This window comes from Geotrypetes seraphini, chromosome 15 (assembly GCF_902459505.1).
Source record: "Geotrypetes seraphini chromosome 15, aGeoSer1.1, whole genome shotgun sequence".
Classification (NCBI taxonomy): domain Eukaryota; kingdom Metazoa; phylum Chordata; class Amphibia; order Gymnophiona; family Dermophiidae; genus Geotrypetes; species Geotrypetes seraphini.
Window position 1 is genome coordinate 19,900,692 of NC_047098.1, and position 18,624 is coordinate 19,919,315.

General features: G+C 41.0%; 1 protein-coding gene across 6 annotated transcripts in view; it reads left to right on the forward strand.

Moving 5' to 3' along the window:
* The window catches only part of SLC35E2B (solute carrier family 35 member E2B), a 59,331-nt gene that overhangs the window by 14,017 nt on the left and 26,690 nt on the right, over positions 1-18,624 (forward strand). For 4 of the 6 annotated variants that reach the window (XM_033922344.1, XM_033922345.1, XM_033922349.1 and 1 more), the window contains exon 2: positions 3,942-4,457. In XM_033922344.1, the coding sequence (XP_033778235.1) occupies positions 4,133-4,457 (325 nt within the window). In that variant the 5' untranslated portion in view covers positions 3,942-4,132. Of the gene's footprint in view, positions 1-1,164; positions 1,202-3,941; positions 4,458-18,624 lie in introns of all 6 variants that reach the window. The other 2 variants (XM_033922346.1, XM_033922347.1) reach the window with 1 other exon arrangement.

An 18,624-nucleotide genomic window follows, 5' to 3' on the forward strand; every position in this document is an offset into this window, starting at 1 on the left:
TACAAATGTTTCCTGACCTCTCTAGAGAAACTCAAAAGCGATGTAGAGAATTTTTGCTGTTGAAATCTGGAGTCACTTCACTGGGAGCAACGTTTTACTTGAGACATCCTTGCAAGTGTATTGTTTGCTACCGTTCACTTAAATATGTTTTCTTTGAGCCACAACAATTAACAGCTTTCCTGGCTATGTCCCGACTGGATAAAGAGAAATTAACAGCTCCATAATTATATATCTGCCTATCTCTCAGTTGTGTCTGTAATTTATCTTCTAATAATAATTTCCTCTGTTCGCTTTAATGAATTCTTGGATCCATGTTTTGAGGACTTGAGTTGAGTTGGTTGAAAGAATATCCTGTATTTTTCTCTTTTTATTTAGATTGAATATGATTTATATTAGATATAGGTCATATCTATACTAACTAACTTTCTGTACAAGTGATTACTTGGTATGTCATTTGAAAATTAATAAAATAATTACGAATAATAAAAACTATACTCTTCAAGAAATTCCTGAAACAGTCCTAATATCATATACACTGTCCTCCCTCCCTCTTCCGCCATGCAGAAACTACCTGACCTACTCTTTACTTTCTCTAGAAATGACAAATGATCTTCCATTGTAACCCACCGTTTATAACTCTTTTGTAATCCACCTTGAACCGCAAGGTAATGGCGGAATAGAAATCTCTAATGTAATGTAATATCTTGATCTTCCAGTTATCAATCTCTGCGTTTCCTTGTTCTTAAGTAATCCTTGTTGGACTTGAAATTTGTGATGAGCAGTGGCCTCTTTTCACCCTTATCCACCATGGATATATTTTTAATGTTGCTATGACTGGAAATTGTGTCTTAGAGCCTGGGGCTTAGAGTACAATAAATAGAACCATCTGTAGAAAAAGGTGATTCTTTTATATGCATTTCTTTTATTTTTTCTTCAATCATTTTTTTAAATTACTATTTCCAAGCAAACATTTGCAGAGTGACCAAAAGTAAGCATACAAAAACGTTAACCCCAGACAACTCAAAACTAGACTTTGCCCATTCCTCACTGTCTGTATCTAAGTTATACAATCTGGCATTTGGCCACCTACAAATAGGTAGCTTAAAAAAAAGAAGTTAAACTGGTCCTGCTGCTGTCACCATATTTTCCCTTTCCCTTTTACAGTTTGCTGCTAGTTGAAGATGCACCGACTTAGGAAAGGGTAAGACTCCTTGTACTTTCTGGTCAGTATAGATGTGCTAAGCTTTGATGCCGTTCTGGACTATAGGCATTAAGCCAACTGTTCATGATACCATTGCACAGAATTTTAGGTGGGACCTTGGAGAAAGATTTGTCGAAACAAATTAGTTGTTTCTTTTTTTTTTCCACTATTATACTTGCACTTAATCATCAGAAAGCATGTACTGTCAGTCTTTACTGTATGTCTGAGATACATACACTTATAATGTAATGTAATTTATTTGTAATGTAATTTATTTCTTATATACCGCTACATCCGTTAGGTTCTAAGCGGTTTACAGAAAATATACATTAAGATTAGAAATAAGAAAGGTACTTGAAAAATTCCCTTACTGTCCCGAAGGCTCACAATCTAACTAAAGTACCTGGAGGGTAATAGAGAAGTGAAAAGTAGAGTTAGAGGAAAAATAAAAATAAAATAAACATTTTAACAAGACAGCATTGATCTAAATACTTTGGAAGGTAGAAGAGAGGAGAGAAAGGAATAGAAGCAGAAGGGGGAGCCGTTGAACAGTAGAATTCTGGAGAAATTTAAATGATAGAAATAGAACAAAACAAAGACAAAAGGCAAAACAATAGATAAGATTAAAGATAAATCATAAGCTGGAAAGAAAAATAAAATAAAACTTTGTCTTCAATCCACGGTTTCAGCGTCAGTGATGAAGTGGAGCAAGTAAGTTTAGGAGGCCTGTCCATGTGTAGATTAGTAGGGGGTCCAGGTCTTCTCTCTCTTTCTAGTAAGTTATGTGTGAATTTGTAGGAATAGATGCAGACCTTTGTGCTTTAGATGGGCACTTATCTTATGTCTTGTAAATTTGGCATTTGTAAAAAAACATGTCAAATTGCGTTGGAAACTCCTGGACCCCCTACTAATCTACACATGGACAGGCCTCTGTTATAAGTGTATGTATCTCAGACATACAGTAAAGACTGACAGTACATGCTTTCTGATGATTAAGTGCAAGTATAATAGTGGAAAAAAAAAAGAAACAACTAATTCTTTATTATCGACTGAAAGGAGGCCTTTGGACACACACAGCTCTTATAAGTGTGTCCCATCTTCAGTAAGGAAGAAACCCTCTTCCGTGTCATTGCTGAAATGGCCACTAGCAGGGATCCTAGTTAAGTCAGGTGTGATGGCAGTTTCAGTGATTTCAGAATATTTTCTGGGAAAGCTAATACTGAAAATATATGACCAGGCGTGAGGCACCTACAGCAACACTTTAGATAAAATCATAAAACTAAAAACAACAAAATTTCAAATAATCTAATCTTAGATTTTTATACCGAGTCATCCCTAATAAAATAGGGCTTGACTCGGTTTACAACAGTTTATCTAAAAGGGATAACATTACAGTCCCTAAAAATTATTGTTTCAAAACATTGAAACAACATGGTTTTTAAGATTTTTCGGAAGACCTGAAGCAAAATACAAGATCTTCTTTGAGAACGTAGATCATTCCACAATGCAGTTAATAAAAATGAAAAAGAATGAGACATTTTACTGACTGATGATACCTTTTAACAGAGGGAAGAGAGTTTGTATGTATGAATGGTTCTACAACCCAAAAATCTTGAAAAATTTAAGGACAAAGGAATCAAAGAGTCCATGTATAATTTTAAATACTGTACAAGCACATTTAAACTGGACTCTAAAACGGAAGCCAATGTAGGATCTTTAGCAAAGATACCACATGATCAAATTTTATGTATGTTTTTGTTGTAAGCCAGTGGTTCCCAAACCTGTCCTGGGGGACCCCCAGCCAGTCAGGTTTTCAAGATATCCCTAATGAATATGCATGAGAGAGATTTGCATACCTGTCACTTCCATTATATGCAAATCTCTCTCATGCATATTCATTAGGGATATCTTGAAAACCTGACTGGCTGGGGGTCCCCCAGGACAGGTTTGGGAACCACTGTTGTAAGCAGTAAATAAATATTAGAGAATGACATGGGGAAAAATTCTGTCCCCATCACTGCTCCATCCCTGGATCACCATCCTCTTCACCACGCCGTCCCCGTCTCTGCCGTCCCCTTTCACCGCCCCGTCCCCGTCTTCAGCATCTTCTCCTCTCCATCCCCCCACCCCCAGCACCCTTCACGCGGTCCAGCAGCTCCCTCCCGTCAGCCAGCCGTACATTTCTCTCCCTCCCTCCCTCTTACCTTCTTTTGTGGCGAAACTGGCAATTTGTATAAGGCTATGCGCTGTATTACAGCCGAAGCCTTGAAGTCGCGTCGGGTTGCCTGCTAGAAAAGCCTCCTCCGATGTAACCGGAAACAGGAGATTTTTCCAGCAGGCAACGCAACGCAACTTCAAGGCTCCGGCTGTAATACAGCTCATAGCCTTATAGAAATCGCCAGTTTCAACAAGAAAAGGTAAGGGAAAAGGAGGGAGGGAGGGAGATACATGGCCGGCGGGAGAGAGAGAGCTGCCGGATCAAACGCTCGTTCACCGCGCATGCTAACCATTCACTGCTCCACGGGGCGGTGAATGGCCATGTCCCCGATCTCGCAATGACCTTTTTTTTTTGTCACCATTTTGGCGGGTTACCCGCGGCCAGCCGCGGGTAACAATCACCATGTCATTCTCTAATAAATGTGTAAATAAATTGGTTATCTAAGAAACATGTTGACTACTGCAGAATACTCATGAAAAACATAATGTGATTTACCTGTCTGTTAACTGTTTTTCTGCACAGGGTATAACCAGAGACCAGAAACTGCTTTTTGAAGTTCTAAGAAAGATGTTGACTTGGGGACTTCCTATACTTTTGTGGGACCTAAAAGCTGCAGGACTAATTACTTGATGAAATGATGAGGGTGCGTTCTCTTTGATCTCCATGCTCCATCTTCTCAAGCCCAGAAATCTTTTCTTTCTCTTGATGCCATCATGTCTTCTGTAACTGTTGCACAGACTTTGACAGATTCCAGGGCTCTCCATACTGAAGAGAGTCCCAAAGGGAAAGCCCAGTTGCCGCAGAGCCCATTTTTTGCACATCGAAGTGAAAAGATTATACTTGCACGGAGTGACAGTGCACCCGAGGAGCATGTGCTTAAGATAACCATCACTGAAACCACAGTCATTGAGTCTGACTTAGGCATATGGAATTCACGAGCACTCACCTACCTCACCTTTTGGTTTTTCTTCAGTTTCTGTACACTCTTCCTCAATAAGTATATACTGACGCTCTTGGAAGGAGAGCCCAGCATGCTAGGTAATTTCTGGTTTCTTTTTTAAATTGTGTGTCATTTGTTGTAAAGTTGCAGGAGTCATGTTTGGGAAGAGCTGAAATCTTTGCAGACATAATAGTTAGCCAACCCTGGGGTACAGAAGCTGATGAGATCATGGGGGTCCCAGTTATAGATATAATGAAAGGAACAATAGAACTTGAAAGACAACAACCTGTGATGCAGATTTATATTGCTGAATATGAAGAGGGATAATCACTAATAAAAATGCTTGAGAACCTGAATAAACTCATGTAAACCGTTCTGAACTCCCCTGGGAGAGCAGTATAGAATATTGAATGAATGAATAAGAAAGCCCATGCATTGCATCATCTCTAGAGTATTCTTACACTGCTCCTATGTAGGTATTGCAATTCATAAAATTATTTCTGAATTATTATCATTAAACTATAGGAATACTAATTGCAGACATTTGAGAGGGAATTCATGTGAGTAATGCTTTAAAGAACTGCTGGTTGATTAATTGTGTGGGATTATGAAGATTATGCAATCAGATTAAATGCATACTGTGGTCGTTGCATGCAGGACCATGGGGCCCCTAGCTTTTAATATATCTCTGTCTATCCTTTTTTTTGCTTGATAGGATTCTAAGGTAATAACCATTAGATGTTACTGGGGATTTCAGAAATTGTATCTTGACAGACTGCCAGTTTTGATAGGCCAATTAAAGAATTTTGCAGGTATTGGCACCCTGCCAAACCCAACGTCAGGAGTTGACTCAGACCCTTAGGAATCTATTTTCAAAGACTGCTTAATGTATCAATTTATGAGGATTTTCAGTTGAATTTAAGCTTAAAATAATTTGCCTAGATATAGGATCTTAAGTGCCAAGCACCTATTTCTCCCCATCTAACTTCTGCCCCCCCATACCTGCCCACTATTTAGGAACTTACATTCAGATACGTAATGGAAAAAGACTACTGAACAAATGAACTCGGCCTTAGATTTGAAAGGGGCTGATTTAGATACTTGTTTCCCAAACAGTGATGCCCCCTTGCTATTTCCACATCTCTAGCTCGTTGCTTTCACTCAGTAGACACATTTTGCTTGATGTGCTTTCTTTCCATCAATGCTCTATTGTAACCTGTCTAGAACAGTGGAACTGTGTTGGACTCAAATCTTTTTTAAATAAATAAATAAAACTTAAATCTAAACCCTTTCAAAACTGACCCATCAGTATACCACATTGAAAGCCTGTGAAGTGTCTGTATTAGAATTAATAGTCGTTTTCCAGTATAAACTTGAATACAATTGGCCCATATCTATCCTACTTATGTACTTTAACTATTGACTATGTTTCAAATAAATAAATTTACATGCATTGTACAACAAAAATTAACATTTCTAATGCAATGTGTCTAGTAGTCCTAAACGCTAGGGTTATGCATCTGAACCCGCAAATTGATTGCAGAATGCTGTCAATCATCTTTGAACTCTGTCTTCTTCCCAGGAAGCTGCTCCTGCCCCCTCATTATTTTTCTTCAAGCCAGTTACTCAGCAGGGTTCTGCAGTTTTATTATTTTTAGGTATTTTTTTCTGTGTTCATTTGGAGGCTCAGGGCCCAGAGGTTCTCATTTGTTGGAACCTCTGCTTGGGAGAAGTCACAGACTTGCGCTTCGGAAGTTTGCTTCTAGCAGAATTAGCCCTTGGATGACACCTAGCTAGCCAGCCTACTTTTGTATTTTTTGGAGCTCAAGGGCCATCCCCTGTGTAACTGCTTGCATCCCTTATTTATCAGGATCTTGAATGCAGACTTTTTGGCTCTTTCCAGGCTTGGCTGGGCTTAATAGTGGGCTAGCTATGTAGTCCTCTCCCCTTCATGGCATGAGGTCTTCCGTGGGTTGAGGCTCAGTACGACATCGGTCCAACCATGGCCAGAGAAGGGGATCTTGTACGTGTTTCACTGTGGCCCATGGTAGATTGAGTCATTCCTGGGGTTGGTAGTCCTAGTGGCATCTGATTGGCTCCGAAGACCATGTTATGCAGACCTAGTTCACCTCCAAAGGGACGAAGTTTTCAGAAGGCCAGTCCAAGTAGATCTTCTCACTCAAGGACTGATTCCTATAGAGAATCTGGAACAATTTGGGCTTACGGCATGGCTCTTGAGTGAGCTGCTCTGACAAGCAAGGGTCGACACCATGCTGCTTAGAGCTAAGAAGCCATCGACAGTGGCAGCCTATGCTAAGGTCTGGAAGTTCTTTCAGCACTGGTGTGCTGAGAATGATGTAGAGCCCTTACGAGCTCCGATTTCGGTAGTCCTGGACTTTTTGCAAGAAGGACTTCAGAAGGTTTTGTTGGTCAGATTGCTGAAAGTGCAAATAGCAGGTCTTTCCTGTTTCCATGCTCGGGGGGAAAGAAGCTCTCTGGCCTTATACCCAGATGTTGTCCAGTTTGTTAAAGAGCCTCTTCAGTTACGTCCACCAGTGTGTCTCCCATTCCCATCCTGGAATCTTAACACAATATTGTAAGGTCTCAATTGAGCTCATATGAGCCCTTATGAGAGGCTTCCCTTCTGGATTTTATGGTCAAGTTGGTGTTTCTGGTGGCAATTACATTAGCAAGACAGGTCTCTGAGTTACAAGCTCAGTCCTGTAGGGTGCCGTTCCTTAAGATTACAGAAGCAAGGCTTTCCTTACGCACAGATCCTCTTTTTTTTAACGAAAGTTGTCTCTGCCTTCCACGTCAATCAGGAATCCCATTTGCCTACTTTTTACCCTATGGGGTCTAAAAAAAAAGGATAAAACGTTGTAAAGGTCTCCTTCCATATTCGTGGGTTCAGCACTTGCAACTTTGATTATTTGTGGTTTTCATCTCGCTGACATTCTGGGGTGCCAAGAGGAAAGCAATTAATCCCTGTAATTTACAGTTAGTCAGCAATACATACATATAAATCTCATTTGTTATTGTTTAGTATAGCCTCTCAAACCTCCCTTTCTTACCTATCTAGTTTTAACCATTCCAAGCCGACCATAGTGTCTGGTGAAGAATGGCGCCATTGTTCTTTCTCCGTGAATTTAAACACACCCTGGCTCCATTAGCAAATGCTAGGCTCAAACGTCAACGTCTGACAAAGTGTGCGTCAACAAACTTTATTTACATAAGAATTGCCGCTGCTGGGTCAGACCAGTGGTCATCATGCCCAACAGTCCGTTCACGTGGCGGCCCTCTGGTCAAAGACCAGTACCCTAACTGAGACTAGCCCTACCAGCGCACGTTGTTGTTCAGCAGGAACTTGTCTAACTTTGTCTTGAATCCCTGGAGGGTGTTTTCCCCTATGACAGACTCTGGAAGATAATATAATGATTTATTAGATGACATAAAAAAGGACATGCCCCCCAGGACCACCCCCTTAAATAAGAGTGGCCCATTATAATTCATTGTTCAACCCATAAGGGGTAATAGTGTTAAGTCGATAGATCCAGCGTTGTTCTATTTAGTTTAGCCTCCCCTCCCAGTTGCCCTCCATTTTCCCAGCTTCCAAGCTGTCAATCACCCTCCATCTCAACTGTTCAATTTTATGATCTTTGGCTAGTCATAAAAGAAGTCTTGGATACTAGAATAGGAAACCAGAGGATTTGCACTTCTTTTCTGGTTCAACTGGCAGAGTGGGTAATTAAGAGAAACTTTTTTGAAAACAATGAGACTTTTTACCAACAGATCCAAGGGTGGCTATGGGGACCACTATAGTCCCGTCTATAGCGACATTATATGTGGGGAAATTTGAGATGGAAGAAATCTACCCTTCAGAGTTTTTTCACTATATACGGTACTCCTATGGAAGCGGTTCCTGGATGATATCTTTTTTTCTTTGGGAGGGAACAAAAAAGATCTAGAAAGATTCATTCAATGGATAAACACAAGGAATCCTAATCTACAATTCACGGCAACTTATAGTAAACACCAAATTGAATTTTTGGATATATTAATTGGTAAGAAGGGATCACAGTTAAAAACTACCCTCTATAGCAGGGGTGTCAAAATCCCTCCTCGAGGACCGCAATCCAGCCAGGTTTTCAGGATCTATTTGCATGCACTGCCTTCAATATATGCTAATAGATCTCTTGCATATTCATTGGGGAAATCCTGAAAACCCGACTGGATTGCGGCCTTCGAGGAGGAACTTTGACACCCCTGCTCTATAGCAAGCCGGTGGCTCAGAATATTTTGTTACACTTTGGTAGTTTCCACCCCTACCGTTTTAAATACAGTCTTCCAATAAGTCAATATTTAAGGGCAAGACATGTTTAGATGAATATAAAAGAATAGCAAAAGATTTTGGGGATCATTTCTTGGATAGAGGGTACCCTAGGAGCTCTATCCGGCAAATATATCTGCGGGCAAGATATGCCCAGAGAGATCTACTATTGAAAGAAAATCCAGCTTTAGTAGAAGAGACGAAACTAATATGTGTGCTACCATATTCAAAAGCATCAAAAATACTTATTTCTCTTATAAAACAGCATTGGCATATTCTTAATCTCCATGAAGGGTTTCAGAATCTCCGTGTTTTCTTTCTAAGAGGTAGAACTATTGGGCAAGCATTAAGAAAATCTGATAGGGTAGATGGTATAGGATCAGTGAATGAAAGTCATGAAAAATGCCACCAATGCCAATGGTGCAGTAACACTGTGGAAGGGCAACAATGGACCAATCCTCAAACAGGATATATTGGGGGGGTTTTTCCAAATTTTTATTGAGAATATAAAAGCAATACAAAAAGCCATAAAATGCAATATCAATACACAATAGCTCAATGGTCTTCCCTTCACAGCTCCCAGCTAAACTGTTGTACAGGAACTCTTCAGTACAATGCGAAAGAACACAAAGAAAAAAAGAGGGAAAAGCACCCATCCCCACCCCCCCCAAAACAGGATATATTGTTAAGGCACGGGCTGGAACTAGAGTGATCTATATAATGATATGCCTCTGCAATTTGGTATGTGTGGGACGGACAAAACGCCCCATTAATATACATTTAAATCAGTGGTCTCAAACTCAAACCTTTTGCAGGGCCACATTTTGGATTTGTAGGTACTTGGAGGGCCTCAGAAAAAAAAAATAGTTAATGTCTTATTAAAGAAATGACAATTTTGCATGAGGTAAAACTCTTTATTTTATTTAATTCAATTTTTGTCCCATCCTCCCAGTAGCTCAGAATGGGTTACAAAGTTTATAGTTTATAAATCTTTCCTTTTGGCTAAGTCCTAATAATAATATTGTAATTTATAGCTAGAGACATAGGATCAAGAAACTTTTATTTTGCTTTTGTGATTATGATAAACATACTGAAGGCCTCAAAATAGTACCTGGCGGGCCGCATGTGGCCCCCGGGCCGCGAGTTTGAGACCACTGATTTAAATGAACATAAATCTCGCATTATGATAAAGTCCTTACAAGCCCCTCTAGTACAACTTTGGCTAGCCAAAGATCATAAAATTGAACAGTTGAGATGGAGGGTGATTGACAGCCTGGAAGCTGGGAAAATGGATGACAACTGGGAGGGGAGGCTAAACTATATATTACAACGCTGGATCTATTGACTTAACACGGTTACCCCTTGAACAATGAATTAGAATGGGCCACTTTTGTTTAAGGGTGCGGTCCTGGGGGACGTGTTCTTTTTGATGTCATCTAATAAATCATTATATTATCAAATAAAGTTTGTTGACGTTTAAGCCTAGCGTCGGCTAATGGAGCCAGGGTGTGTTTAAATTCACGGAGAAAGAACAATGGCGCCATTCTTCACCAGACGCTATGGTCGGCTTGAAATGGTTAAAACTAGATAGGTAAGAAAGGGAGGTTTGAGAGGCTTTACTGAACAATAGCAAATGAGATTTATGTTTATTTTGCTGACTAGCTGTAAATTACAGGGATTAAGTGCGTTCTCTGTTTATTTATAGGGAGTGGTAGCCTTGAAAAAACTCTTAAAGTTTTACGGGTGAAAAATGTTGGTGGTGATTCTACCCCTGTATGAAGTGTCACTATACAGCTAAGTACTTTTAGTACATATTTATTTAAACAAATATAAAGTAAAACCAAATATAAATATAAAATGAAATGATCCGATGACGAATTGGAGCATAAAGCCAAGCACTATGAAAAATACTTGAGTGCCTGGTGGCCCTGCTGAGGATCGTGAAGACAAATATATAGGATATTAAGTCTATGAGGTGCAATACGAATGCGGGATTACATCTAGCTGGAATTGAGTTTTTGGAAATTCTTTGAGGAAACTCAATTCCAGCTCATAGTTCAGTCCTTAATACTAGGCCTACTTGACTACTGTAATATCCTCTACCTCCCATGCCCTACAACCATAACAAAACAACTACAAACTATCCAAAACACAGCACTAAGACTCATCTACTCATTAAAGAAACATGATCACATTACAGAAGCATATCTCCAATCGCACTGGCTTCCGATCCCAGCAAGAATACAATTTAAATTCTACTGCCTACTATTTAAGACTTTATACGGAAACAGTCCAAACTACCTGAATAACCGCCTCATCCACAACACCGCAACCAGACATAGGAAAACTCACACCCCATTCTCATACCCCCCAATTAAGGAGGTCAAACGGAAAAAACTATATGATGGCCTCCTGGCCACTCAAACAGCCAAACTAGACAACCAAATTGCCAATCTACTGATGGCATCCCTCGACTACAAGACTTTTAGAAAAGAAATAAAGACCATACTCTTCAAGAAAACTCTGAAAAAAGAAATAATACCGCAAGTCTCAAACTCTACTTCTCACTAAAGCCAACTACCCCAAACAAATAACCTTACCCATTTCTCACTCTTTTTGAAAATGACCAATTTTTTTTTTTTTTTTGTAAGTTCTTGTTGTAATACATCTTGGATAAGTCTTTTGTAATCCGCCTTGAACTGCAAGGTAATGGCGGAATAGAAATCCCTAATGTAATGTAATGTAAATTCCAATTTATTTATTTATTTATAATTCTTTATTCATTTTTAGGATTTACAATAAGCAAATAAAAACATTTTTAACTTAAATACAACACTTAGGGGTCCTTTTATCAAGCCGTGCTAGCGGGGTTAGCGCGTCGGACATTTCATCACGCGCTAACCCCCGCGGCCGGCTAAAAAACTAATGCCTGCTCAATGCAGGCGCTAGCGCGGCAGGCGGTTTAACACATGGTATTCTGCACATTAAATCTCTACCGCAGCTTGATAAAAGGACCCCTTAATAATCTGCAAAAAAATCAGTTTAAAACTTATCTCCCCTCTCCCCCTTAATTAATAATCTTTGAACACAGAAAAACATATATGCAGTATAGCCCTTCATTAGAATCTTTGAAGAACTGCCATAGGTTAACAATATACATAGAGGGACACATTAATGTCAGTTCTTTCCTTGGCAAGCTGCATAGAAAATTAACAAATGCAACATCTAATTCACTGAAAACCAAAAAAAACCCAAAAAAACTCTGTGGAGTGACGATGTTCCCAAATGGACTTTATTTGAAAGTGTCAAAGTTCCAAAGGTACACTGAAATCATCCACATAAAATAATTCATCCACATAAAAGTGAATCATCCACATAAGAGCCTTAAAGGACCTAGTCCGCTAGGGATACAGGATCCAACACGGTCCGCGTTTCGACAAAAAGTCTTCTTCTGGGGTCCCTGGGGGGTCCTATAAAGGGGAATACGTGGGAAACAATTGTGTGGTGAGCTGGAAGTGAGACACTGCTTGTGTTTGCAACATTCTAGAGCTCAGACTGTGATATCATAATGCCTCATTCCACCAATGCCTAAGCTCCGTCCTCATCTGCACAAGTCTCAAACACTTTAAAATCATAAGCAGCAATATTCTAGAGCTCAGCTTGTGATGTCATAATGCCTCATTCCACCAATGCCTAAGCTCCTTCCTCATCTGCGCAAGCCTCAAACACTTTAAAATCCTGAGTAGCAAAAAAAAAAGGAATTGACCCCAAAATATCCACAAAGAAGAAAATCCAGAGAAAACCAAAAAAACTCTGTGGAGTGACGATGTTCCCAAATGGACTTTATTTGAAAGTATCAAAGTTCCAAAGGTACACTAAAATCATCCACATAAAATAATTCCATCCACATAAAAGTAAATCATCCACATAAGAGCCTTAAAGGACCTAGTCTGCTAGGGATACAGGACCCAACATGGTCCGCGTTTCGACAAAAAGTCTTCTTCAGGGGTCCCTGGGGGTCCTATAAAGGTGAGTACGTGGGAAACAATTGTGTGGTGAGCCATCTAATTCACTGCCAACAAAACTAAGGGCTCCTTTTACAAAGGTGCACTAGCGTTTTTAGCGCACGCACAAGATTAGCGCATGCTATAGCGTGCGCTAGCTGAAAAATTACCACCTGCTTAAAAGGAGGCGGTAGCGGCTAGCGCGCGTGGCATTTTAGCGCACCTTTGTAAAAGGAGTCCTAAATGTGATGATCAACTGAACAAAAATTATTACTGGAATGGTCTGGTCTGTTACCCTGTACTTCGGTCTTTGCAAAACAGCTTCTTAACACTGTCAAACAAATGTTGTCCCATTGTTGTATCCTTCAAAAGTTCCACAACAAAACTCTTGGTTAATGTTGTTTCTGTGACTAATTCCCATGGTCTTACAAGCTAGGTAAAATTAATTGGCAAGCTGCAGGTTGCCCACCCTGGTTATTTAATTTAATTTTTCTTATAAACTTTAATCTTTGTATCCTTCTCATCCATGCCAGACCAGTCTAGATCAGCGTTTTTCAACCTTTTTACACCTAAGGACCGGCAGAAATAAAAGAATTATTCTGTGGACCGGCATCAGTCCGTGGACTGGCGGTTGAAGAACACTGGCCTAAGTCGTGGGCCAGATCCCGCCCATCTCCACCCCAGACCCCACCCCCATAATAGTACTAATTGCACCTTGCACGTCCCATGCCTCATCTGGAAGCCTTCCCTCTGATGTTGCGACGTCAGAGAGAAGGCTTCCGGTTCAGGCACAAGATGCCCGTAGGAGCCTCTGCCCGTGGCTTTGTGCACTGAATCAGTGAAGAAGAGGGAGCTTGCTCGAAGATAACGCCGCATCGATCGCATCGTGGACCGGTGGTTGAAGAGCACTGTTTTGGGCCTGACGCACGTGCTGGCCCTCTGGATCGGCAGGAAATTTCTGTGGACCAGCATTGGTCCATGGACCGGTGGTTGAAGAACACTGGTCTAGATGAGTTATGTTCTTCTGCCAGCAGTTTGTGTCAGAGATAAAACAGTTCAGAGCAGTTCCCTAGATATGGGGCTACTAGTGCTGAATTGCTATGACTCGCCTGCAGTGTCACCTTTCTTTTTTTTTTTTTTTTTTTGAGATGCAACATTCAACTTCAGGAAGTTACTATGATTAGAGTTTTGGGGGTTAGATTATTGATCAAAAACTGACATATCGCAACCAGATCAGCGCAGTAGTGAGAAGTTGTTTTCAGAGGTTATGAATGATCAGATCCATTGCTCCATTCTTGGATTCATCTTCACTGAATGTCCTTGTACATTCACTGATCATTTCAAAGTTGGATTACTGCAATTCACTCTATAAAGGAGTCGCTCTAAATGAAATCTGTCGACTACAATTAATTCAAAACACCACAATAAAAATTATAACGAATAGGACAAAATTTGACCATGTAACTCCTCTCCTCAAAGAAGCTCATAGGCTGCCAATTGTTCACAGAATCACCTTTAAAATAGCATTATTAACATTCAGAATATTAACAACTAAAGCCCCATCATTCCTAGAAAGGTATATTATTCCATATATTCCTACCATAAGTTTGAGATCAGAGGACAAAAACCTTCTAGTAATTCCATCGCTTAGTATAATAAATACAAGACAAGATGTTACAGTCTTTGCTGTTACAGCACCCAGGATATGGAACTCTTTACCAGCACTTATTAAGGAAGAAAAATCGTTGGATAAATTTAAAGGACTGTTAAAATGCTGGTTATATAAAGATGCCTTTGAGCCATAATCACCAGATTCTCTTTTTGACCCCATTCATTGTAGAAACTTTCACCTCCTTTGTCCCAGGCCTCGAGAAATTTATAATAAATAAATACAAATCTTTTAAATTTTCTTTTTACTTCTTTCTTTTTTTTTCTTTAATTCTTTATTGATTTTTAATCAAAAACAGTGTCATATAAATGAAAGAACAAAAGATATTCCACATAGTACACTATTATCTATATAGGTAACATAAATATCATTCAATAATTTCATTTTCCTGCATCTAATATAATAAAACGGTAAGCCGCGCATGCGCACTTCCTATGCATGCGCCACTTTTCCGTGAGCTGTAGCGACCCATAGGAAGTGCGCATGCGCGGCTTACGGTTCTGTTTTTCGGTCTGGCCTGCTCCCTGCCGTATTCCATTTTTTAGTTGAAAGACGCAGCGGTGGCTCCTCTCACGATCCCCGCCTGCGTCGGACTTCCGATGCAGGTGGGGATCATGAGAGGAGCCACAGCCGTGTCTTTCAACTAAAAAAAAAAATACGGCAAGGCGAGCAGGCCAGACCAGACCGAAGCTCAAGACTGCGGGAAGGAAAGGGAAGGGGGGGCGACAAAGAAGAGGACTCCAGCCGCGAGGAGCCGAACGGAGCAGCCAGATCGCAGCAAGCCAGAACGCGGGGGAAGGGCCAAATGGAGTAGGCAAGATTGCGGTAAGAGAAGGGAAGGAGTGGGGGAAATGCTGCAGCTGCTGCACAGGGACCTGGAGGGGAAGACAAATACCGCTGCTGCTGCACAAGGAAGTCGGGGAGGGGGGGTGGGAAATGCTGTTGCAGGGAAGTGGGGTGGAAATACTACTGCACAGGAAAATGGAGGGAAAGAATGACAGACAGACAGCAGGAGGGAGGGAGACAGACAGAAAGGAAGAAAGACACAGGGGCAGGGAGAGGGACAGAAAGACAGACAGAAAAAGGGAGTCATGGAGAGAGAGAGACAGAAAGAAAGAAAGACAGACAGACATATATTCTAGCTCCCGTTAATGTAACGGGCTTAAAGACTAGTATAATAATATAATATATGCTAATATACAATACAAATAAAGAATAAAGTTACCCAAATATCATTATCAATATTTATTCCCCTCCCTCAAACCCCCCACCCCCCTGGATGTGTAAAGAAGAAAAGAAGAGATATGATGAAAATACTTTTTTTTTTTTCTTTTTTAATTATTACACTTTTAAAATTCTTATCCCTCCCTATTGTATTTACTTTTCTTGTTTCCTTTCCTATGCTTATTGTAGTTCTCCCCACTTCCCCTATGTATAAGTCTGTAATGTTTATGTGTTTGTTGTAGTAAGTAGCTGTGACCCTGTTTTTAATTGTAAATCGCTTTGAATTTATGATATTGCGATACATCAAAATTTTAATGAAACTTGAGGGAGAGCAGTTTGCATTCGCTTATCTGGTGCCTATTTGTCTGCTTTCTCCCAAGCCAAACGCACATGCTGAACTGCCATGATCTATCTGCAGCATGCCATCTCCCTTCCCCACCCACCAGACATACTAGAAACAAGTAGAGGGGAAGTCTAGTTACTTAGTCCAAATGCAATACAGCACAATAGGGAGAGTGGACGGCAATCTGGGAACAAATCGTGCTGTTAATAGTGCCTGCTGTCAGATCCAATAAGGAGGGAATTCATCAACAGGCGCTGCTGTGCTAACACACGCTAAAGATGCCCATAGGAATATAATGGCCATCTTTAGCGTTTAGCACCCATTGATGAATTCTTCCTTAAGGGTGAAAAGTCATCTGCATCATCTGGCACTAGATCAGTTGGTATGAGAAGTTGGCCTGCGACATCCCCTGTATTCAGTATATGTGGCAATGGGAATCTGGGCCTACAATCTTCTCATGAGCAGCCTACTCATATTTACTGCACCAGGGCCACATGATTACACTAACCATTTGCTGGAGCCAGAGAAATACTAAGGAATTGAAGGAAGCACCAGTGAACTCAGCTCTGAGCTTTTTGTCTCCGACTCCATCTGCTGGCAGGGAGACAACTCATTCATCTGGACTGGTCTGGCAGAACTCAAAGAAAGGAAATAAATAGGTAAGTCCAAATTTCACCTTACTTTATCAGTACGAAACCTGGGACTGATGTGCTAAACACAATTTTATGATATGTGGTTGAATGATAAACAAATTCACACTAAGCTTGTCTATCCTGCCTATTCTGGAGTCTATGCAATGCAGAGCTAGGATGTTTCTCTTTACAACTTGCTGTAGAAAACCATATACGTTCAAATTCTAGTGCAAAAGGCATACGAGTCTTGAACCAGTGGGTTACTCTCCTTTAATCGTGAGTTGCATAGAAGGTATCATCTACATTTTTCAGCTCCGCCTCCTGCATCCATGGGCCTTGCTGTAGCTCCTCAGTTTTTCCTTCTACATTTCGAGTTGGAAGATGTCTTTCTGATTCTGGTTTATTATTTTCAGGTTATCTAGATTTTGATTACTGGGGTAGCTCTGCCTGAGAAAAGACACAGACTCTTTGAATCAGAAGCCTGTAACTGGGAGGGCATCCCTTTTACAGGACACCTGCTTGGCCAGCCAGCATTAACACTTTTTTGGTAGCTTGGGGTCCATGCTCCTGGTAGCAAGGCTCACTCCTGGTACTTCCAGAGCTTGAGCACAGGCTGTGTGGCCCATGTTGGTCCTGAGGACTCTTATCGGGTGCTGGCTGCTTTTCCCTTCCCCTCCCCTCCCCCATGACACATTTGGAACTGTAGGGATCTGGTGTCTTAGACTCTCTCAGGGTCTGACTGGCAGCCCAAAGATACAAGCATCTGGATCATTTTTACATGCTTGTCTTAGGCAGTATTCTCCATATACCAGCTGCTGATTCAGCTAAAGCAGGCAATATAACCCTGTGCAGATAACCAGGAACTGCAACCTATTTGCTTACCCGAAGATTTTAGGCTGTAAACTCAGGTCTTATTTAGCAAACAGTCCTGGTTGGGTAACTAATCAGCGGAGCCATGTTGTCCTGTGGCGCTTTTAGAAAAGAAATCAAGACAATATTATTTGATCAATTCATTTTTTAATCTGTGCTTTTATCTTTACTTTTTAAACATAATTAATCTTATCCTATCAATTTTAAACTTTTTGTTTTATACAACAAGCTGTATTCATTTTTTACTATTTTGTATTTAACTGATTGTCCAGTGTTTCTCTTTTGTGGAAACCGCCTAGAATTCTTTTGATTAAGGCGGTATAGAAAAATGAAGTTATGTTATGTTATGAATCAGCACATGAGTATATTCTATTGCTGTCTATGAGAGACATTGGGAGGCTCTAATTTCAGTTTGGGGGGTTTCTTGGACTAGGTTTAGGGTATCCAACCTCCAAAAACCCTTTTCTTGACATTTTGAACCTTGGTGTAGCTCTCCTGGGTCATTTTTTGGTGTCACAACGTTGCCATGGTGGCCAACTTGGATTTTCTGATTTAATTTTAAAAGCCTTCATCTGCCTCAAAACACCTTGATTTGGATTAAAATTGATAGAAATGGACTCCTTAGGCTGTTTTATCCCTGATTCTTCTAGATTTGTGTTGGATGGCCAGTTGAGGAGCATCCATGTGCCACGGGGCATGTGAGGGGGTGGGGGCAAGAGCACTGGGCTTAGCCCCCTCTGGTCCCTCTAGGGCAGACATGTCAAACTCTGGCCTGCGGGGTACTAAAATTTGGCCTGCCAAACAATTCCTTCCGTTGCCGAGATTTGGCCTGCCGTTCCTTCCCTCCCTCCATCAGGTGCAGTGCAGCTCCGCCAATGTTAAAAGGAGCCGCTTTGAAATTGGAGCCCTGCCACCGCCGTAGCACATTCCCTCTGCCACGGTCCCATATGTCAGAGGAGGGGCGGGACCAAGGCAGAGGGAACGTGCTATGGCAGCAGCAGGGCTCCGATTTAGACGTGGCTCCTTTTAACATTGGTGGAGCTGTGCTGCACCTGATGGAGGGAGGGAAGGAAAGGTGGTTGTGCTCTGTTGCTCTTCGGCCTCAAGCCCTCTCCTACCTCAGTATCTGCGCGTTGTGGATGCTCCCTTCTGTCTCAGACCCCTGGGGGGAGGTGCCTGTCTTCAGCTGCCGGGAT